Source organism: Kogia breviceps, chromosome 11, assembly GCF_026419965.1.
Source record: "Kogia breviceps isolate mKogBre1 chromosome 11, mKogBre1 haplotype 1, whole genome shotgun sequence".
In the NCBI taxonomy this organism is placed as follows: Eukaryota; Metazoa; Chordata; class Mammalia; order Artiodactyla; family Physeteridae; genus Kogia; species Kogia breviceps.
The window spans coordinates 74,053,411-74,077,520 of record NC_081320.1 but is presented as its reverse complement, the minus strand read 5'-3'; the positions used below and the strand labels follow the sequence as shown (position 1 = coordinate 74,077,520).

Genomic DNA, 24,110 nt, shown 5'->3' with positions numbered 1-24,110 from the left:
AAGCAGAGAGCCAAGGTCCACATAGACAAGGTGCTTCTGTCTGCTCCAGAATGACTGGGAAAGGCTCATTAAGGAATTGGGACCAAAGGGGACAGGCAGAGAGTGTCCAATGCAAGAACATGAGCAAAGGTTCAGTGACAGGATTCAGCACGGCCAGTTTGTGATAAGCGTAGGCAAATCACAGGGAGTAGAGCATGGAGGAAAGACTGAAAGCTCTTCTGTCTGTCTTCTTTCATTTTTGAGGAGGAAATGGGAAAACTGCTCAACTAGACCATAAAAGAAGCTAGGAAGCCAGAAGAAAATGAAAATACAAAGATATGCAACATGTTCCAAGGTTTGGATTACTGCAATTTTCCAATCATGGGGCAGAGATGTCTAACCAAATGCCAAGAAAATTCTAGACCCTGGACCTAGTGGTTGTGACTGCCCTCAAGAGTAATGACTGAAAGGTTAAGAGAACCATGTTCCAAAAGCCAGTTACCAGAGTCCCTTCTGCCTCTCAGACAAGCCTGAGAAGCCGGAGAGGCAGGGACAGAGCAGCCAGCTGGCTGTGCCAGTCACAATAATTATTTACACAAATGTTCAGTATACTAAAGCTCTTAGTGTTTACAACTGGGGTGTGACTATCAGCCAGGATGACCAATAGAACCAGAAGTGAATGAGCTTCTTCCTGTGGAGCTCAGTGTCTCCATAAGTTTACAGCCCTGGAGACCTTCTGAGTGGTTCTATAGATTGGTATTTGGGGCAAGGGCTAGATCCATTCTAACTTTAGAGGATCAGAGATGTTATTTCCTCATGACTGTCAATGGATTCTAAAACTAAAGAAGATAGACTTTTAAATTAATAAATTATGTTTATCATTTCCTAACAAAGTATTTTTTCCACTTACCTTAAGGTCTCTATGAATTAACTGTTTTGAATGTATGTAATGCACTCCTTCTGTTATTTGTTCAAAGAATACCAAAGCCAAACATTTGTCTTGTTCCTTGCCTCTTCTACTGTTAATCCATTGCTCCAATGTCCCTTTATCACAGTATTCCATTTGGATGAAAAGGCACCTAGTCTTTGGTCTGGGTATAAAATTCACAGTATGTTAGAAGTAGCAATAAAAATAAATTTATTAAAAAATACACTTAAAATTCCATTAAAAAAATTGCATCTTCTTAAAAATGCCAAAATATGTCTCAAAACAGAAACCTAAATATAACAAACTTGAATCAAAACATAATAACCCAGTCTTTATTTAAATCATAAATTCCCAGGTATCCAAAGCTTTGTTTAGCTAAGTTATAAAGTAGCAGCCTGCCCATTCTTTGATGCTGAAGGTCCTTGATTATCTTTGCTAACAGATAGGAATAGAAGCATAAATACAATGGAATTGCAGAAAACCAAATTTCATTAATATATATTAATTTTGAAACATATTAATTCACCATTGCTCTACTGAGCAGCTATTTTGTGAAAGGCACAGAACAGGCATCTAAAGATAAGAAAGTGAGTTAGACACTATCCTTGCTGTCATGAGGATTATAGTTTAATAGGACAGAGATAAAGGAAAAACAAACCTAAAACAACAGTACATGGATAAGAACTCTAAGAAGAGTGCCAACAAATTGCTATGAGGTATAGCAGGAAGGACTGATTTTGCTAACCATGTTATTTTTGTTTTGGTTTGGTTTTTGGTTATTTTTCTGAACTAAGTTGGCCTCAATACCAATTTAAATTCATTGAGCATATGTTGGCTAGAAAATAGAAAAAAGTAGCCAGGAATTTCCTGAAAGCTGAAGAAGTCTGTATGCTGATGGTACTTCTGAAACTGATGATAAAGTTCTCAATTACATGGTATGGAGACGGTGAATGAACAGGCCCACAGTGGCCTCAGGATTGTACTGAAAGGACTGTCTCCAAGAAACACTGGGTGACTTTCCAAGGGAGGCGCCAGCTCTTTAAAACCCTTCTGTCCCTTTGCAGTGGCTTATCTGAGACAAAACATCAGTAATGCAAGGTTTGGAGGGAGGGTGCCCCCATCACAGCTCAGGGCCTTGGAATTCTTTTCACTGCCCACCACCTGACCATAAGTGGTATAACTGCATTCAGAAGAGGCCCCTTGACTGCACCCTGTCAACCAGGTGAGAGGGACAGAAGAGGGTTGGCAGTGTAGGAGGGAGGGGAGCCTCCAAATACAGCATCTACAGCAAGTTCAAACCTTCTTCACAAAACTGTGTTTATGGCCTGGACTGAAGTCAGGGCACATGAGCAAGCCTGTACCTTAAACAACAGAGTCAGGAAAGCTAAACCTGAGATTTCAAAAACCACGGAAGACAATTAAAAAAAGGTTTTTTAGGGCTTCCCTGGTGGCGCGGTGGTTGAGAATCCGCCTGCCGATGCAGGGGACACGGGTTCGTGCCCCGGTCTGGGAAGATCCCACATGCCGCGGAGCGGCTGGGCCCGTGAGCCATGGCCGCTGAGCCTGCGCGTCCGGAGCCTGTGCTCCGCAACGGGAGAGGCCACAACAGTGAGAGGCCCGCGTACCAAAAAAAAAAAAAAGGTTTTTTAAAGCAAGTTTGGAGCAAGAAAAAGACTATTGATTGTCTCCTTACTTGTAGAATGGAGGCATAACAGTGTCTCAGTGTTTCTGGCTGTGATTATTAAATGTAATAATTAATGGCCTTACCCAGTGGCCCACACAAAATAAATGACTGTTTCCTCTATTCCATTATGACTATGGGAATTTCTTTTTAGTTACCTTGAGTAATTTACGCTGTGCTCAGGATCGTAATCAAGCCCATCCCAACAACTGTGGTAGTGAACAATATTTGCATGATCAAGCATTGCCAAAGCTTTCACTTCACGCTCTACTTTCCTAGTTAAAAGAAACAGGGAACATGTCAGTATCCATCCCTGATAACAACAACAAAACACCTCGAGCAACAGGAGACAACTACCTATACTCCCTTATTAAACAGTCATCATGGTTCCCACACTGAGTTTTGGAATGGAAGCCAGCAGTGCTCAAAAGGAAAGAGTGAACACACAGAAAAAACACAGCTGTTCTCACTCTCAACATAATGGAAAAAACAGTAACTTAATTATTCCAAACATCACAGTTTAAAAGTCATATGTAGTCGGGCTTCCCTGGTGGTGCAGTGGTTGAGAATCCACCTGCCGATGCAGGGGACGTGTGGGTTCGTGCCCCGGTCCGGGAAGATCCCACATGCCGCGAAGCGGCTGGGCCCGTGAGCCATGGCCACGGAGCCTGTGCTCCGCAATGGGAGAGGCCACAACAGTGAGAGGCCCGCGTAGCACAAAAAAAAAAAAAAAAAAGTCATACGTGGTAGTCTGTGAACTGCCAGTGATGGAATTTTTTTTTTTTCTGGGGAGGAGCTAAAAAAAAAATCATCCCCTATGTTTTATTTAGACTTGTGTTAAAATCACTTTGGATTTCATAAGCAAACCCCATTTGGGCAGCAGTGGTAGGTAGCACAAGCAGCATGAAGAACCTAATTCAGAACTTTCAGTGTGTGGCAAAAGTACACAAAGGGGGTGATCTATGCAGAGACTAAAATTTCATTGCACAATGTAGAAGCTTTACAGGGATGTGTAGTCAAGAGCTATGACAATTCTATGCCAAATGGAATAAATAAATTTGAGATTTCAAGGATAAGAAAATAAGGAAACATTTTATAATTTCTTTTTTTAATTTGAAAAGTTCTATATGATGTAAAATTTATAAAAATAAAGAAAAAATTACTCATATGTCAACACAATTCTAACATAATCATTTATTATTTTAGATTATTTCTTATAGTCTTTCTTCATATACATGTTTACATATTTGTAATTATAGGTTTGTTTATTTATTTATTTATTTTTTTGCGGTATGCGGGCCTCTCCCGTTGCGGAGCACAGGCTCCGGACGCGCAGGCCCAGAGGCCACGGCTCACGGGCCCAGCCGCTCCGCGGCACATGGGAATCTCCCGGACCGGGGCACGAACGCACGTCCCCTGCATCGGCAGGCGGACTCCCAACCACTGCGCCACCAGGGAAGCCCCTATAGGGTATATTTTTATCCTATTTTTTCCATATAATGTATTAGCTTTAAAATTTTCCTGATTATTATACAATCTGTATAACCACCGTGTATAAAGTTTTTAATGTAAGATTTCAAAAGTATAAAAAAGTAGAGCAAATAGTAGAATGACCCTCTACCTGGCCATCACTGTTTCATCAGATAAAACAGTTATTAACTCCTGGCCAATCTTGTTTCATTTATACTCTTACCTACTTCCTCATCTTCCCCCTGGATTATTCTAAAGCAACTTCCAGCATCATACTATTTCATGTATAATATTTACAGTATATAACCCTCATTTTTAATGACTGCAAAATAGCCATTGATCAGGGGAGAGGACAAAACATACTTAATCATTTCTTCATTGCTGAACATTTTGTTTGCTCTAATTTCTCACTGCTATAAATGACATTGTGATTGTGATTTGAATAGCTTTTCCGATAATCTGGGTAATATCCTTAGAATAGGTTCCCAGATAGGCAATCCATGGGTCAAAGCATATAAACATTTTTATGGCTCTAGATGAATATCTCCAAGTGTATTTTTCACTGTGTTTTACCAATTTATGAAGCCACTAGAAATGTCCAAGATACTGCACCCTTATCATAATTAAGTATTACCATTAAAAAAGATGTTAGGGGAGAGCAGGAACAACCGTATTTCATTCCTGTTAAGCAAAACGATGAAGAAGGAAAAAGCCTTGTTTTGATGCCGAGTAGGTAAGAAGGTATTTCAACTGCAAGGCATTGTCCGTGGGACAGAAAGTAGGTTGGTTTAACTGGATGAAGAGCACCTGGGACACCATGCCTGCTTCTCCTTTGCTCATGTCATTTTCCTTCACCCATATCCCTTTTCCATCTCCTTCTCTAGTCCTTGAGGGATCAGTCTGGCCAAGTTACAAATAGTAACAACTGCCAGAAAACAACAAGCAAGACTGGTGAACATGGGATTTAAGACCTGCTTCCTCTGTGTTTTCCTTCCTGAAGGAGTTCTGCTATCCAGTAATTGGAGTGGGGTGTGGCTTGGGAAGGGCACAGATAATACATAAGACAAACATAGGACGCACTGGTATACAGTGGGGACACAGCAGATTGGTATTGCAGAGGATGAGCTCTAAATCTCCACCTTGTTACCACGGTAGACAGTGTCCAATATGGTCATCATGAATTCCTTCTCTCCGCATACTTGCATCCATCCACTCCTCAGACTAAGAGGTAGTCTATCTGCCCTCCCCTCAAGCTGCTCTTAGTGACTTTGTTTAACCAATATAATGTGGAACTTCCAAGACGGCTCCCTCCTGGGATGGGCTGCTCTGGGACAGTCCTTCTTAGAACCCAACAACTAAGTTGTGAAAAGCCAAGACCACATAAAGGGGCCACGTGGAGGCGCTCTGGTTAACAAGTGCCAGCATCACTGCTAGCCATGTGAGAGAGCCAACTCCCATGTCCAGCCTTGTCGAGCTTTCACATGACTCCTGATCGCAAATGCATAAAGAACGGCCCAGATGAGCACAATCAACTCATAGGACCGCTAGAGATAGTAAAAACTAGGTGTTTTTATAAGTTTATTTTTATTATTTTTTTTGTGGTACGTGGGCCCCTCACTGTTGTGGCCTCTCCCGCCGCGGAGCACAGGCTCCGGACGCGCAGGCCCAGCGGCCATGGCCCATGGGCCCAGCCGCTCAGCGGCACGTGGGATCTTCCCGGACCGGGGCACGAACCCGTATCCCCTGCATCGGCAGGCGGACTCCCAACCACTGCGCCACCAGGGAAGCCCAAACTAGGTGTTTTTAAGCCACTACATTTTGGAGTGGTGGATTATGCAATAATAGACAATGAGCACCCACTAGCTTTTAGGTTTCTCAAATCAGTTCATATCTTTGGATCTCAGTCCCCTCGTCTGTAAGATAAGGAGATGAAACTAGAAAATCTCAAAGGTCATCTTAAGCTAAATGATTTTATAAATTTAGTTTTCATCAAGACAGCCTCAAAAGGATGATCAGTGGTATATCCATTTTTTAATTGAAGTAACCATGGTAAAGTGAGATCATTTCAGAGTAAGCCAAGCTCCTCATGGTAGAATGACATTTTTAAGAAGGACTAAAAAAATAATAATAATAATACGCTGGTGCAGAAGAGAGATACATAAAAATGAATAGTTGCAGGTTCAAAACACCTTCCCATTCAAAAAAATAAAATATTACTACTTACTCATTATTATATTTAACGCGTTTAATAACATAAGTCTTCTCATCAATTCTGTGTTTGGCTTTGAAAACTTGGCCAAATCCACCTGAGTCAATTGGTGTTACTTCTGTAAAATCTCTGATAAACCTTGAAAGATGAACGTTACTGTTATTCTGAGGTTCAGGGTTCACTGCTCCCCACTTGCACCCTCCCACTTTCCCTTAAGAGCACTGGTGAGATGGACTGGCTAATAAGCAGGACTCTCCTCTTCTGAATAAGGAGGATCCACTTCACAGAAATTCTTGAATTGCAAAGGATAGTATAAAAGTATAAAACTTTCTAAAGCATAAAACTTTAGAAAACAGTGCCACACTGTGTTCCCTGGCTACCACCCAGCTGTTACAAGAGAAATGAGCACATGCTCTGAGCCTGCCTAAGTTGGCAACTCCTTGGGTTTCCCCTCTCCCTCATGCCCCACATTCCATCATTAACCCTATCAATTCTCCTTCTAAAACACATCTGCTGGTGTCTGCCCACCTTTCCCCATCAGTCCAAACTTCCATCAGACTCCCGCAGAACTTTGTTCACTCGACACTCCACTTCCTCTCCTCCCTCCGCTCCAATCCGTGATCCACAAAGCAACCAGTGTGATAAATACTAAGTCTGATCACGTCTGTTTATTGCCTAAACCCTCCCAGAGCCCGCCCCTGCATTCAGCAAAGCCCAGAAAGCTCTTACATGGGCTACAAGGGGCCACCTTGTAGCTGGCCACCTCTCCAGCTGGTCTCGTGGCCCCAGGCCCTTGCTCACTGCCCTCCCAGCACCCGGCCTTGTCTCCGCTCCTCCGACGTTCACATCGCCTTTCCCACCTTCACCTTCCCACATGCTCTTTTGCAGAAGCTCAGGGCCTCCCCACAAATGTGACCCCAGAGAAAGCCTTGCCTCACCCCTCACTCTACATCCAAGGGTTCTGCTTTCATTTCTAACCATGTCACGGCTTTTCCTTCAGACCTCTGACCACAGTTTGTAATTACAGACTTTTTCATGTAATCATCATCCCCTCAAAACTCCAGGAGGGCAGGAGCTGTTTCTATTTGTTCCTGCTATAAATCCAATGCCCAGCACAGTGCCAGGTATATATTAGGTACTTATTAAATATTTGGTGATTCTTTATTATTCTTTAAGCTCGTATTCAATGTCCCCCTGTTGCAAATAGGCCTCCTTTGTTTTAGATACTTTATTTAAGCCCAAACACATGATCTACCACAAAAGCAACCCCTTTTCAAAGTGAAATCTGCTACGGAGCTGGAAAATGGAAAACAGATCCAAGTGGATCTATTCTGATTCCTGCAGGAGTACTTTTGTTGAAAAAAAAAAAATCACTGGTTTATAGAAATATTTGCTTTCAATATTAAAACCTTCCATAGATGTCAGAGAAATCCACCTGAGTATCACACAGATCTACACTTACCACATTCCATTTGAATTCATCTAAATTGTGTTCCTTCAAGAGACAATGATCCTTTGTGGGCCTGATTGTGCTAAAACAATTAAACAGTTCAGGTAGAAATATAATTTAACCTTCCTGATGTTCAACAGTCCCTTAAGAATCTTTTGTCAGAGGAGCAAATGCATCCTTAAACGAATCCTTTTTCACAGTTTTCCCTCTTACCTGGGGTCCACAGTATACTCGTTTTCTTCCCTCTTCACAGGAGAGTCAAATCTAGGTGCCAAAGATCTAAAAGTTAAGAGAAGCCCGTAAACTCAAAACTGAAATCAAATGTAACTTGTTTATATTAGTAGGTTTCATGCCATGCACTAGGCTTTTTATATTTTGAGTCAACTATTAGAATAATGAGGTAGCAAATACTAATCTTTTTCTTTAGAAACAATACGGCTCTCTGTTCTCTATTTTTTGCTCCTTTCTTGGTTCCTCTTTTGGCCTTAACACATTCATTGTCAGCATGCGCTAGCCTCTCTTTTTCTCCCTCTAGACTCAAAACCTCAGGAAATACATCTCTTTGAACTCTCATCCTGGTTGTGTTTCCTTTGACCTTTATTCCTTGCTGGTGGTAAGCCTCCTAAAACTGGAAGTTCAAATACCACCTAAAACTAAACAAATACAAATTGCTATCTCTCCCCTAAGCCGTCAAGTTTTCAACTCCCTTAACACCATCAGTGCCCTGACTCTTGTCAGCATCTCACCCACAAGAAACAATCTTTGTATCCTTTTTCCTCTGCATCTTCTTCACCCAGTTCTGTAACTCTGTTCCCTCAAGTCATGTCTACTCTTCCTTTACAGTCTGTCTCACAAATGCTCCTCCTCCCTCCTCCCTCCTCCCTGACACTAGAACCACGACTGACAGCCTGATCATCTCACACACAGACCTCTCCCACCTTCACTCAAATACCCGCAACAGGCATCATCTCTCTGCAAACGTCACCTACTGTCTGGAATGTACTGGTGCCTTATAATGGTTCGTGCTGCCATCTCGCTCTCACTGCTGACTATACTGACATCCTTGCTTTTCTTTTCAGTTTGAGAAACCAAGTCACCATAATTTACATAACATTTGGTCTTTTTTTTTCTTCCCCAAGTTATGTTACCATTTCTACTCTACCTGCTTATTTGAAAAATAATGCATTTCTCTTTTGTGTGTGTGTGTGTGCGTGTGTGCGTGTGTGTGTGTGTGTTCTTGGCCGTGCCACACAGCTGTGGGATCTTAGTTCCCCCACCAGGGATTGAACCTAGGCTCCCGCAGTGAAAGCACAGAGTCCTAACCACTGCACTGCCAGGGAATTCCCATTATGCACTGCTTGTGAAAACATCTCTCCAAACCCACTTCCTCTGTCAGCCTCGTCCAACATAATGCCCTTAACCAATTACTCGACCAATAGCCCCATACGCCTTTATGTCTACAGTGTAGTGTGTGCATATGTTCAAAGATTTCTCTATGTATTTAAAAGTATTGTTTATAGATTTCAAGATTTCAATGAGCATTTATTATGCTTTCTACTCTGAAACTCCACTCAAATAAGGGCATATAATACTCTACAAACACTGAAGACTTAATAAATAAGGCTAATAAACTAAGTCTGAAATAAAACTACATTTCAAAACATGGTCAATGCATAATGATACTCACCTCTTCACCTTTCTGGGATTATTTCCGGAACTGTTCTATAACAAAAGAAAATGGAGAATATCAATAGTTTCAGAAGATTAAATTAAGTACCTTGCTTTTTCTTGCCATCCTTTCTCCTGTATGTCTAGATGGTTCTTTGATCACATTTCTTTGTCCCTAGATTAACAACCTCATCAATTTGTATGCTCTCACTAAGCCCTGCTTTCACTGCACTTAGCTATATCAAAGTTCTCACCGATTTTAGCAACCAGATAGATATGCCAGGAAGGTCAAAAAAGACAAATTGTAGGACATGTACTGCAGAAGCACTGATTCTCCAGGTATAGAATATGGCCTCCTAGGCGATCCTCTGGCCAGCAGATCTTAGCAAGAAGGTGTGCATCACAATCACTCAGTGTGCTAGTAAAGACACAGGTGCGGCCCAGGGATCTAGTTTAAAATATTTTCACTTTTAGGACAAATTAATAATTTAATTTTAACATTTAGCCAAAAAAGGAGTCTTTGATATATCTCTCAAAAATTAATATCATATAGCTCTTCTTCACTCATATTCATTTTCATTCTGTTAGGTTTTATGGTTTTTTACCAATTTTAATATGTTGACACAGACTGCAAACACCAGACTAAGATTTCTTGAGCTCGTGTCACCTGCCAGCCTCAGTTTTGCACAGTGAATACATTATGATAAATTCAGACATCCTGTTCATGGACAATATTGTTTCCAATATCTTCTATTACAAAGAATTTTGCAAAGAACATGCTTATACATAATTCTATGTGCACACATACCCATGTTTCTCTAGAAGATGTATCTAGGAACAGAACTGTTTGGTGGTACAGCTGGTACACCCTCAAGTCTACCACACGTTGCCAATTTGCTCTCTTAGAGGGCTGTACCAATTTATACATCCACCAGCAGCATATAATAGTTATAACAGCAACAGAGCTGTGCTAACACTTAGTATAGCCAGACTCAAATATTGCCAATTGGATGGGTTTTAAATGGTATCTAACTGTTGTTTTGATTTGCATTTTCCTGATTATTTTTTAATTTTTTAAATATTTATTTATTTATTTTTGGCTGTGTTGGATCTTCGTTTCTGTGTGAGGGCTTTCTCTAGTTGTGGCGAGCGGGGGCCACTCTTCATCGCGGTGCGCAGGCCTCTCACTATCGCGGCCTCTCCTGTTACAGAGCACAGGCTCCAGACGCGCAGGCTCAGTAGTTGTGGCTCACGGGCCCAGCTGCTCCACGGCATGTGGGATCTTCCCAGACCAGGGCTCGAACCCGTGTCCCCTGCATTGGCAGGCAGACTCTCAACCACTGTGCCACCAGGGAAGCCTTTCCTGATTATTATGAAGTAAAGCATCTTTTCATACTTTGTCTGTTGCCCATTTGGGTATTGCTTCTCTGAACTATCTGTTCAGCTCTTTTGTACATTTTTTTACTGAGTTGCTTGTCTTTTTCTTATTGATTTGCTTGTAGTTCTTTATAAATAGGATAACCTTGATAAACACTAATCATCACCACAAAAACTATCTGATTTTAAGTTTAATTTTTAAGTTTAGTTCAGGTTTTTTAAAACAGAAGCAGGACTCTATTCATAAAACTTTTAAGTACTACCCAATTGATATAAGAACTGAAGCCAGATCATAGAAAATATATGAAAATACAAAGGTGAGTAGGGGGAGAAAGATGGGAGTGAAGAATAGAAGAATTTTGCATGTGGCGAATGGGAGTTAATAAAGAAAGGAGAGAGTGAAAAGGCTGCAAATATTTTGATTTAGTAAGAACACATGAGAAAAAAATAGAAAAATTATGGTTGGGTACTGGAGGTCATTTATAAATGGGGAAACACAAAGGAAAATAAGATTAACTAGGAAGCATAGAGATTAATACTATACCCCTGGAGATTCGACAGACTTGTCTAATATGTCACTGTTATCATTGCTTTCCGCTTCATTTGTTGAGAAGTAATTTTCAGATGGTGATTCAGAAGCACTAGAAGAAAAGGGGACGACTATTAGTTTATGAATTTTGCCTATTTTTTGTTGATCAGTAATTGCTTTTTCTAAATTCTCCTTAAACATTAAACAGTTTCATAAAAATTTTCTCTTTCGGGCCAAAATTTGAATCTGTTAAATAACGCAACCGTTTCTCCACACTTACTATGCGCTTGTCGCTGAAGAGTTGCTTTGGACATCACCACACACAGAATTGAAACAACCAGAGGATGGGTCAGTTTTCTGAAAGATTTAAGTGCAACTAAATTACTTCTCCATAGTGACTCAGTCTCTGGGAACCAACTACCACATTTATTTCCCCACATTTACAAAATCACAGCCATAAAGAATTATGGGGTTAATACATTTTTTATGGATGTTTGATCTGGATTTAAAAAAACAACCCTGAGTTGTCAACAGAACCGTGATCCCTCTGGGGTCTCATGGTCCCATGGTTCATGGCTCATTTTGGGGACACAGAATGGAGGAATCCTTTTGCTATGTGATTGGCTGTCTTGGCATCATCCAAACATCATCTAACCTCAAATCAACTTCAGAGAGAATTTTAAAATATAAAAATTAAATCCAAAGGCAGTACATACCATTAAATTTTCTGACTGTATCTTTTCATAAGCCAGTTTAGCAGCCAATTGTCTTGCCTCCTGTTTAGTGGAACCTGTACCAATACCATATTCATTCTTTCCAACTTTGCATTTATAATGAAATCTAGGAGAAATGATAAACAGTATTAACCCAAATACCAAAAAAAAGGTAAATCTAACTCATGATTCAGAAAAAAAACCACACATTAACAAAGGCCTAATAGAACACTAATTTAATAGGTGGCTTCATAGTTCATTTCTTCTTTAATTTAAACCTTCAATGAGATGGCTGACCAGTTTGCCAGAATGACCAGGATTGGTTAACAACTCAGCTTGCATTTTCCAGGCAACTTCTAACTCTTTTTTGTTGCTTCATTGAAAGATCTGGCATTAAGGTACCAAGTGGTGATTTTTAAAAATTCCTTAAAAGTCAAAAGACATGGAGGCAGAGAAGGAAGACAGAGCCAATGAATTTTTCACAGATGTTCAACTGGAAAGAAAAAGCCAGTAGAGGAAGTGGGGCTTCTACAGGAGAAATAATAAGGTTAGAGTGTTTTTGTAGAAGATGGGCAAAGCATCCCTAACTTCAGCTCTAGCTTTAGCATGTTCTGCCCCCTGCTCATGTGCACAAAAACCTAAGAAAATCCTCACAGTGCAAAAGCCCCATGCTGAAGTCACCCCCTCCTTCTATGAGCTGTAAGGATACTTGTGGTTAGGCAAGGATCCTTGGACAAGTATGTAAGAACTATATTTAAGGTGGCAAAGCAATGGACATGGCAATGTATATCATGGAGTTACCATGCTGTGCTACACAATTATTCCAGTATGATTTGTCACAGAGGGAAGCACACCCTACCAGGGTGAGTCTTCCCCGCTAGGCTCTGAAGGGAAAGTTAGGGAGCTGGGCTGAGTGACTGGATCATTTCTAGGGCTCATATTTTTCTCCAGAACTCCCTAAATAGAATTCTCTCGTTCAGCGATCGAATGTTAAAGCCCTTAATTCAAAGAAACCAAACAGGTGAGCTACGGGAAAATAAAATAGCCTCTTAATTTATTGAGATTGACTCACAGAATTCACTTTTGAATATTTCACTCCAATGAATCCTATCACATTTTTCTCTTCCTGGTTCTGGCCTAAAATCCATCAGGGTGAAAAGTAAAACATCCATAGCTGAGTCAATTCGGAGGACAGTATCCTAAAGTGGTTGTTTGGACTATTTCCCATTTAGATATTTTTTCCTTCTCCCTCATTTAACTGGTTGGTTGTAGCTGAGAAACAATCTCCCTCATGCCCTTTGCTTTCTGCTCTTCCCAGTTCAAATCGATTCTTCTTCCTCACGTCCAAAGTCTTAGCTCACTGGTGACGTTCTCAATATCTCTGATGCTCTCATCTGTCCCCCTCATCATATCCCTCAAATCCTGGTCTCTTCACAGTCCAGGGTGAAAGCCCATTCCTTCTAATACATGGTATTTGTTTAGAGAGTGACACCACTTAATCAAATCTGAAGGGCAAACACCTGGACAAACAGCTCTATTCTGACAAGGGTGGAAAGAGAGTCATTGCACACGTGTGACAGAGATGTTTTCACACAGCGACTGCCACTGCGACCTCAGGGATGGGAAAATTTTCACAACCCTGCAGCAGGGGCACCCCACCCTCTCTTAAGTTTCCTGCAGACTAAACCATCCAGATATACCTCAGAAATAAAGGATTCCTCAGATTTGATCAATTATGGGATATGGGTCCCAAGTCTTCAGCAATTAAGCATTTCAATATTTCAATTACAAAGATGTCCCATTGCTTGTAAGTCATATAAAACCTTTTCTGCAGAATGTACCAAAAAGGACAGATATTTCCAGAAGATTAGACATGAAAAAAAGCCTGCTCTGTTGCTTAGATACAATGAAACAGGAGGAAAGGCATGAGATCTCACTTTTCGGGCCCACTGTCCCTCAATTCACATTCTTCATAAACTACAGATAGGTTTTTCTTCTGGGCAATCGTATTAACACGGCCTATGTAATTCTCAATGGGTGGTCCTTCTGAAGGATTTCCTGTCTGCGGTGATGAAGGACTAGCGGCCTAAAAGAAAGAAATGTTTTGTTTAATACAGATGATAACCAAAATTTATTTTGTCTAATAAAATTACTAAATGAATAATTTGAAAGACAACTTCGACTTTATGGATTTCCCTACTATAATACTTTAATAAAAGTATGTATCTTCCTCTGCCAGAAAAAACCCACAAGGATAAATTTTAACAGGAGAAAAGAAATCAGCCATTTTCCTTTTATAGTTTCATAAAGAAAAACAAAATAGTCAATTTTCTTGTTTATCCAGTAAAACTCTATAACATTTTCTGGTTTCCTGTGCCCTTTGTAAATCTCAAAGAACAAGACAACAAATGCCAAAGTAAAGCTATATCCTGGATCACAACTTCATAGGAAACATGAACATAATAGCATTACTCCTTCCATTGTTATCTGTCCCTTTTAAAATTCTTAATCTGACAAAATCTTGTCCAAAGTTTTTCTACTTTGTTAACTTTGTCAAAGAACTTTTGGTTTTACTTATCTTCTTTATTATTTCTTTGTTTTTTTTCACATTAATTTCTGCCCTTATTGTTACCACTGTCTCTCTGCTTTTTTGTGGGGAAAGGTCTTCTATTTTTCCTTTTCTAACTTCTTGCCTTGGTTTTCTGGCTCTTTAACAATTTATGAGTTTGTGGGTTTTGCCTGATTTATTTTTCTCAATTTTGCTTAGAAGGGTGACATCTTTAAGTTAGATTTTTTTTTAATTAAAAAAGAAATTTTTTTTCTTTTCTTTTTGGCTGCAGCACATGGCATGAGGGATGTTAGTTCTCAGACCAGGGATTGAGCCTGTGCCCCCTGCTGTGGAAGCACAGAGTCTTAACCACTGGACCTCCAGGGAAGTCCCTTCAAGTAAGATTTTTCAAGAAAATATCTTGAATACTAAAATTTTTCAAGATTTTCAACATCTGAGAATGATCCACTTTTGTCCCACATGTAAAATGACTTCTTGTCTCATTTTAGAGCTGCCGCTCCAATGTCTCCTAGTTTTTAATGGTGCTGTGAACAGCATGATATTCTTTTTCCATTTTTCCATTTTATATAATTTTTTCTGCCTAGATGCTCGTAGGTTTCTTTCTTCATCCCTGGAGCTCAGTACTTTCACAAGGGCTGATGTTGTTCTTGGTGGTTCTATATTTTTCTGTATCTGTTTAGTTGCTGCGTTGTTTTAATCTGCAGCCAGGTCTTTCTTTATTTCAGAAATGTTTTCTACTGAAGTCTCTTCAGATAGCTTCTTCTGTACTAGTTACTCTGTTCTCATCTTCAGGGATACCAATTATACATATGTTGGTTCTTCATCATCTGCCCTCCATATAGATCATTCTCCTCATGGTCACTTCTATCTCTGTCCTTTTTTGCTGCATTCCCTCAATTAGGTGGAGGAGCTCCTTCCAGAACCTGGTAGATCATTTCTCACTGTTTCCTTAGAGTATGTCACTGCTACTGGCATTCTAAATAGTATTGTCCCTTTTTGCCCACTCTTCCCTAGGTGTACCTCTCATTCAGGGTTCTACAGAAATGGGGCCAAGAAAAAGACTGAACTAAACTTTGAAAGCAAAAGAAGTTGTATATTGCTTTATTCTGCATGTGAGTATTTTCTCACAGAGAAAAATACCATAGATATTTCTGAGTTCCCTTTCACTAGGAAAAAAAAGGTAATTACTCACCTTCTGTTCTTTACTAATTATTTCAAAAGCTAATTTGGCTGCAGCATTTTTGGCTTCTTTCTTTGATCTACCTTCAGCCTTTGGAAATTCTTTGCCATCTATTATAACTTGATAGGTAAACCTAATTACAAAGAAAAATTCACAAAATATTATAAAATTCATGCATTATCTAACAACAAGTGTTCTGATCACCACTGCTTCCTATGACTACCTTTGAAAATTTTAACCTATGTTCCACATAGAATTCAAGCAGTCACCCCCAAACAGCAAAATAGCATATCATCTTGAAGCATGGAAAGGCTTAAACCCTCTTTTTTCTCTGGAGTCCTCTGAAGTTACCACTTTACATCAAGAAGACAGTACTCTCTGGCAACTTTGCTCTCAAGCTAAAGAATTGACTTCAAAATTGTGCCAGAGTTGCCATTCTCCCAGTTTATATTTTCTAGGGATATACCCTTTTTTTATAGCAACTTACCTTAAGTTATGTGGAGGTCCTGTCTTAGACAGTTCACAATACTTAAGTACTGCACTGTTCTTTTGTTGGTACTTATTAAGTTCATCTATATAGAAACATGGTGAACGACCACTGGCCATTTTTCCTACAGTAACCTACAATAAAAGAGATGTTTGGAAGAGGTGATACACTCAGATCATATTTAATCTAATTATCCCAGTCTAGTTTAAGAGACAAAACAGGATAAGATGACTCTCCTTTATACAACTCATCTCAGTCCCACATAAACCCAGAGAAAACTTATTACAAAATCTTTCTTTCTCTCTCAAGGACTACACAATCAAGCTAATTTCTCCAAGATTTTCTACTTTCAAAACTCAACTGGCCAAAAAAAGGCTTGAGGTCCTTCTCTGTAACTTTTCTTTCTGCTTCCACTGAGTTTCAAGTGCAAGTCTGTCCACCTGCTTGAGAAGTTAAAAGCCTGCAGGAGTAGAATTATAATTATTTATGCTGAGAAGATAAAGGTTGAGAGTATATATAAAGTTTATGAAATCATGAAGGATTTAGCTGTATGGACATTGATTCTCCTATGAAATCCCCAAAAATCCCCCCTTTGAAATTGTCAGAAGTCCGTTTTAGGACAATTTACTTGGCAGGCAAATTATGCCCCTGTTTATGGTTCTCACTGGACCAAGATAGTAGCAATGATTTAAATTACAAACAAAATCTAAAGAATATAGAATCTAAATATAAGAGCCAAAGCTATAAAACTTTAGAAGGAAACATAAGGGTGAATCTTCACAACCTTAGATTTGGCAATGGAATCTTATATATGACAGCAAAAGCACAGCAACAAATGAATACATAGATAAATTGGGCCTCATCAAAATTAAAAATGTTTATATATCAGAGGACACTATGAAGAAAATGAAAAGACATTCTACAGAAAGGGATTTTTATAAATAATATATTTGATAAAGACCTAGGATCCAGAATACATAAAGAACTTTTACAACTCAACAACAAAAAGAGTTAAAAAATTAAAAATAGGCAAAGGACTTGAACAGACATTTCTCCAAAGAAGACATACAAATGGCCAACAAACACATGAAAAGATGTTCAATATCATTACTTATTAGACAAATGCAAATCAAAACCCCGACTAGATACTACTTCACACCCACTAGGCTGGTAATAATAATAATAATAATACAGAAAATAAATGTGTTGGTGAGGTTATAGAGAAATGGAAACCTCATACATTGCTGATGGGAATGTAAAGTAGTGCAGCCTCTATGGACAAGAATTTGGTGGTTCCTCAAAAAGTTAAACTTAGAATTACCATATGACCCATCAATTTCACCCCTTTGGTGTATACCCAAAGAACTGAAAAACAGGTTTTGAAATACTTATGCAGGAATATTCATAGCAGCACTATTCACAATAGCCCAGAAGTGGAAACAAATCAAATATCTATCAACTGATGAAGGGTAAACAAAGTGCTCTATATCCACACATGGGATCTTATTCAGCCATAAAAAGAATAAAGTATTGAAACATGCTACAACAGAGCTACATGTCAAAAACATGCGAAATGAAAGAAGTCAGACATAGAAGGTCGCATAGTGTATGATTCCATTTATGTGGAACATCCAGAATAGGTAAATCCATAGGCAGAAAGCGGACCCTGTTGACCTCTCGTTTCTTATTAGAAAGCTCTTTTGATTTTCCTTCTTCCGTGGTCACTCTTTCTAACACTCCTTAATCTTCACAGCCTTTAAATGCTGGAGTTCCCCCAAGGCTTGGTCCAAAGACGCTATTCTCTTCACTCTATACTTTCTCCTCAAGGTAATTTCTCTCATGACCATGATTTCAAAGATCATCTATTTGTCATTAACTCTAAAGTTTACACATAATTTATGAACCTCTTTCTGAGTTTCAGATCTCTCTATCCAACCTCTCCACTGGGACAGCCTGAATGACTTTTAAACTCAAAAGATCCAAAGTTGCATTTTTAATCTTCCCTCAAGCTGGTTTGGAGTTTCCTTTCTCAGAAAATGACTCCACTGTGCATCCATGTCTGAAAGCCGTGAACCTGGGAGGCATGCTTGACATGTCCTTTCCCTATCTTCTGATCTACACCCAAGTCCTGTCCTCCAAATCCTTCTGCTTCTTGGTGACGTCTATAGCCACCATCCCACTCCTGGACTGCTACAAGAACGTCAGACCCAATCCCTCCCAGCCGCTGCAATTCCTTCTCTACACTGCAGCCATCATGATCCTTTTATTTTCATTGTTGTAAAATATACATAACATGGAGTTTACCCTTTTTACCATTTTTAAGTGTACAATTCATGGGCAAAAAGCATTTTCACAATGCTGTAAAGCCACCATCGCCATTCATCTCCAAAACTCTTTACATCTCCCCAAACAGAAAGTCTATACCCATTCCACAATAAACATTTCCCTTCCCCCTCAGCCCCTGGTAACCACCATTCTATTTTCTATGCCTATGAATTTGCCTATTCTAGGTACCTCATATAAGTGGCATCATACAATATTTGTCCTTTTGTGTCTGGTTATTTCATTTAGCTAATGTCTTCAAGGTTCATTCATGTTGTAGCACGTATCAGAATTTCCTTCCTTTTTAAGGCTGAATAATATTCCACTGTATGAATATCCCACATTTTGTTTCTCCAGTCATCTGTTGATGAACACTTGAGTTATTTCAACCTTTTGGCTAGTGTGTGTAATACTGATATGAACATTGTTGTACAAATATCTGTTCAAATCCCTACTTTCAAATCTTTTGAGTATATACCTAGAAGTGCAATTGCTGAATCAGATGGTAATTCTAGGTTTAACTTTATGAGGACTTGCCAAATTATTTTCCACAGTGGCTGCACCATTTTGTATTTCCACCAGCAGTGCTCAAGGGTTCCAGTTTCTCCACATCCTCACCAACAGCTGTTATTTTCCATTTTTAAAAGGGTCACATCATAATCTTTTTAAAACATCAATTCAATCATGCAGCCCCCACAAACCACCAAAATTGTTCTTGTCAAGGTTACCGATGGCTTCTCCATCTCTAAAAGTAGTAGTCAGTAGTCAGTTCTCATCCCCTGTCTACTTGACACATAACCAGCATGTGGCATGGCTGCTCATTCTTTTCTCCCTCCTTACCCCTTTGCTTGGACACCCAAGACACCACCCTCTCCTGGTTTCTTTCCTTCCTCACAAGATATTCCTTCTCTGTCTCCTTTCCTTGTTCCTCTTCATCATCCTTTCTTTTAAATATCGTAGTGTCTCAGGGTCCAGGTCTCAGATCTCCTCTCTGCTCTTACACTCACTTCCCTGATGATCCCCTTGAGGCTCGTGGCTTTAAATTCCACCTACACAGAGATAGTTCTCAAAAGAACGCCTCCCCCACTGACTCCTTCCTGGCTCCCAACTGCTTCTGTCCAACAAGCTCCCTCCTGAAGTGCTCAGGACTCTACCTGTTAAGCTGCTTTGCCTGGTTAACTCCTGCTTCCTATAGATCTCAGCTCAAATGTTACTTCCCAGACACCCTAGAAGAGGTCCTGGTTTGATGCTCTATCATAGCCCTTGTCTCCTTTATTACAATTGCTAATTTAACCGACTGTCTTCCAAAAGAGACCATGAGCTATAAGAGGGGACAGGCTTATAATAGGTGCTTAATAGTGAACAAATGAATACCCAAATATCTGCAGATCTCCCTTACTTCCATGACTTGTCACATTCTTTTCTCTATGTTTGGAACGCAACAGCTGCATCCTCTACCAGGAAATTCCCACTCATCTGTGAGGATCAATACATCCTTCTTTGATGCTGAGAGAGCAGCTAGTACCCCTCCACGGGCCTGCCACCCACCTTGCTCAGCTCCCATCATAGTCGTGACTGAGTTAGTGAGCTCTCTGGGGAGCTAGTTCTATGTCTTACTCATCTTTGTATAACTGACACCCTGTGACAAGTGGTAAATGACAAACACTTGGACAGTATATAGGTAAATGACAGAATGATTCATGAAAATTAAGTACTCCACTTTAAACCTCCTCATAGTCTCCCTTTTCTTCATCTGCTGTTTTCTTTGCATCCTTTCTTCATTCATTCGGTAAATGCTTAGTAAGTGTCAGGCACTGTTCTGATACTGGGTATACAGATGTGTACAAGACAAATCAAGCCCCTACCTGCAGTCCACTGAAGAAAGAAAGAAGATGACCAAGTCTAGAAACAAATAACAGGAGGGGATAACAGTTGGCTGGAAGTGCTACAATGAAATGAAATAGGGCTATGAGATAGAAAGGCGTTAATAGGTGGGGGCAGAGAAACGAGGGAGGTGGTTTTGATACAGTGGACAGGGAAGAGCCCTCTTAGGAGGCAATATTTAAATCAAGCCTGGATGATGAAAGTCCACCATACTTAGATATGGGGGAAGAGCATCTCAGGCAGAGGAAGCCTGGAGGCAGGCACCAGCACAGTTTTTGGAGGGATGACAAAAAGGTCAAGGAGATTGCTGCACAGTGAACGAGAAGAAACGGTGGGGAATGAGTCTGAGAGGTAGGCAGGTGCCACAGCACATAGACCTTGAAGGCCAAGGTCAGGATTGTGGAAGTTATTCTAATTGCAGTGGGAAGCTATTGGAGGGTTCTCAGCAGAGGGCTGATGTGGTTGGATTTATGTTTTTAACTTTGGTTTTTTTTGCGGTACGCGGGCCTCTCACTGCTGTGGCCTCTCTCGTTGCGGGGCACAGGCTCCGGACGCGCAGGCTCAGCGGCCACGGCTCACGGGCCCAGCCGCTCCGCGGCATGTGGGATCTTCCCGGACCGGGGCACGAACCCGCGTCCCCTGCATCGTCAGGCGGACTCTCAACCACTGCGCCACCAGGGAAGCCCTGGATTTATGTTTTTAATGATCACTCTAATGTTATGTAAAGAACAGAGTATGAGGGGTGGGTGTAGAAAAGATGAGTGGAGCAGGAGTAGAAGTCAGGAGACCAAGCCGGGGCTGCCACAGTGGTTTGGGTGAGCAATGCTGGTGGCTGGAAGGGCTTAGATCTGAGCAAAGGTGCTGTCTTCACATCACTGCTTAGTGTTGTGGAGAGGGCTATGCTTTAAAGCCACATAGATCTGGGCGAGGCACCTCTTTGAACCTTTGATTCATGACCCGAAAACAGAAATGAAAACACCTGATTCACAGGTTATTGTGAGGGGTAAATCAGACAAAAAGCATCCAGCAGGGTCTCCCACACCACTGGCCCTCAATAAACAGTGCTTCTGGTCTACAATTCCAAAATCCAAAAGCACTGAAAACTGAGGTTTACTTTGTTTACATTTGTTTTGGTTTTGGTGGCTGTGTAGCCCCCCATCTAGACCTGAACTGACATGAGCTATTTAGAGTCTTAATGGTATTCTGTTGTTGATTATACATTTCACTGCAGAAATATGTTTTATGATAGAGTGTTGCCCCCAAACACTACTGAGAACATTACAAATAGATAGGATTTATACTGCCTTGCCCTTCTAAAATCCAATAATCTCTGAGTACCACAACATACCTGGCCCAAGGGTTTCAGATAAGGATCTGTAGCTGTACCATTATTTTCAGGAACCAAAGTGTCATTTAGTTTAGTCACGACTACGAGACCATACATCCGACTGGAGGAGGTCATAGATCTCAGAACAGTAGTTACGGAAGAGTCCTTAGCAATTATTTAACCTGAAGTCCTATAGAAATACCCTAAATCCTCAACACTTTTAACTTTAAGTAACTGCTGATCTTCAGAATGACAAGCCAGTCTGAATTAAGTGAAATATATGTGTAAACAAATAAGGTGTTAAATTGGCATTTTTGAAAAAGTACTTATAAGTTTGGAAAAAAAGAAACAGGCATTTCTTTTCAACTGTTTTTAATAAATCTTATTTTAATACTATGTTACCATCTTCCTAAAGGAAATCTCCATCATAATCACTAATAAATATTATGTGTCCATCTTACTCATGCCCAGAAGTTACTTTGGCTGTGCCTTGATACCCTTAGGGCAGACTGTAAGCCCCTGTGGACCTAGCCCCCTCAAAGGGCCTGTGCAAAGCTTGGCAAACAACGTACATTCAACTAATATCTGATGAACTGAATGAATAAACTATAGATGCAGTGTTAAGGATCTTCAGGTTCAAATAAGCAAACAAAAGAACAAGAGCATAAACTGCCCAAGATTCTAAGTTCCTAAGTGACAGCAGGGAGTCTGTCTTTTAGCTTCCACCTGGCGAGGCATTTTTAGTACTAAAGAAATCACAGGCAATAGAAGTCTCATATTCTGGAATTCAAAAGAGAATTTATGAATCAAAAACAAAGATTTAATGAATACCTATTACATACTGGGTTATACTGGCGAACAAAATCCTACTCTTGTGAACTTACTAGTGGAGGAAAATGGACAAATCCATAAAAAATGTCACAAGGTGATAAGTACTACGTTGAAAACTAAAGCAGAGCAGGGGGGACAGCAAGGGAAGAGTGGGGTTTCTTACATGCAGGTTGTTCAGGGAAGGCTGCTCTGATACAGTGACATTGTATCTGGGGGAAGAGGTTTCCAGGAAGAAACAGGCAGTGCAAAGGCCCAGAGGCAGTGACAGTGCTTGGCTCTGCCCCCAAGAACAGCCATGAGGGCTGTGTGGTCAGAACGCATGTCTGTAGGCCAATAACCTTTTATAGAATTCTGATGAAGTTATTGGGGAGCGGGGTTGGGGGGTGTCCTGCTCTGCCTTAAAGGACCTCGGGCTGCTACAGTGTTGAGAAGAGGTGGGGGGGGCGGGAGACAGAGTTGGGGCGGGGGCTAAAGATGGGCAATTGGGGAACAATCGCAACGACCCAGGCAAGAGATTTTTGGCTGGGGATTTTTGAGCTAATGTTTTGGGCAATTCAGGCCTCCGTACTTCCCATCTGTCTGTCAAGCCATAGGGCTTTTCGGTTTTCCACTAGTTGCCCCCGCCCCCGTCCCGGACCAGGTTAGTAGTCGCTTGCTCTGTTAAGACTTGTTGGCGGGAAGAAAATGACTTTCAGCGCCCACCGCGCTGCACGCCCCTTTCCCCGGATCCAGCAAGGGCTCCGCACCTCGACTGAGGGCCTCGGACAGCGTTATCGAGGCGGCGGCGCAAGGGTCAGGGGCATCTTACCAGCGTCCAGTCCCGGGCTGGGGATGCGGGCTGCGCGCGCCTCGGTGACTGCCAGCTGCCGGCCCCTCGCCGCTCACCCGCGCCGCTGCCGTACTCAGAAGCTTCGCGGGGTCTGGGCAGGTCACTCTCGGTTTCGTTTTCCCCGCGGACTCCGCCTTCCTTCCTCTCCGCCTTCGTCCCGCCCTCCCGCACGGGTCCGTAGGGGTCCGCAGACGTCCGCACACGTCCGCATAGGCTCAGCGATCGCGGGGAACTGGCGCCTCCACCCCGAGTCCGCGCGGGAGGTACCGCGGGGCCTACCGGGCACGTCCAAGACCCTGTAGCTCCACCCCGGCTTCTGGGGCTGTTCCCGGCCCCTGTGCGGGCAGGTGGGGAAGACATCCAGGTCTCCGAGGCCTGCGACATGGCAGACGCTCTGTGATCAACGCTCCAGTTTCCTCTTAAACACAAATATTTGGGATGGGGTTGAGGGGCTGGATATCATCAGCTCCATTTTATGAATGGAAGAACACTGCGTAAATTAACTCTCCCAGGGCAAAGCCAGGATTCCTTTGCCCATAACCACCATTCCTTTGCCCTCCTCCTTCTCACATTAACTGGGCTGGGGATGAAGAGGCCTGGGGGCATAATTTCCCTTTCTATGTTTCCACCCATCCGTCCATTCATTCAACAGGTACTTGCCAGCTGCTGTATCAAGT

General features: G+C 41.3%; 1 protein-coding gene across 10 annotated transcripts in view; it reads right to left on the bottom strand.

Moving 5' to 3' along the window:
- EIF2AK2 (eukaryotic translation initiation factor 2 alpha kinase 2) overlaps window positions 1-23,744 on the bottom strand; it is a 43,767-nt gene extending 20,023 nt beyond the window's left edge. For 2 of the 10 annotated variants that reach the window (XR_010835583.1, XM_067007796.1), the window contains exons 1-12: window positions 23,413-23,541; window positions 16,241-16,374; window positions 15,766-15,886; window positions 13,942-14,090; window positions 12,008-12,131; window positions 11,572-11,648; window positions 11,307-11,403; window positions 9,405-9,439; window positions 7,931-7,996; window positions 6,283-6,405; window positions 2,747-2,863; window positions 890-1,070 (exon numbers count right to left, since the gene is read on the bottom strand). Coding sequence is in view for 7 of the 10 variants with exons in the window: in XM_067007796.1 (XP_066863897.1) it covers window positions 890-1,070; window positions 2,747-2,863; window positions 6,283-6,405; window positions 7,931-7,996; window positions 9,405-9,439; window positions 11,307-11,403; window positions 11,572-11,648; window positions 12,008-12,131; window positions 13,942-14,090; window positions 15,766-15,886; window positions 16,241-16,359 (1,209 nt within the window). In the remaining 3 variants the exon portion in view is untranslated. Of the gene's footprint in view, window positions 1-889; window positions 1,071-2,746; window positions 2,864-6,282; window positions 6,406-7,930; window positions 7,997-9,404; window positions 9,440-11,306; window positions 11,404-11,571; window positions 11,649-12,007; window positions 12,132-13,941; window positions 14,091-15,765; window positions 15,887-16,240; window positions 16,375-23,350 lie in introns of all 10 variants that reach the window. The other 8 variants (XR_010835582.1, XR_010835584.1, XM_067007800.1 and 5 more) reach the window with 8 other exon arrangements.
- Window positions 23,745-24,110: the final 366 nt, after the last annotated feature.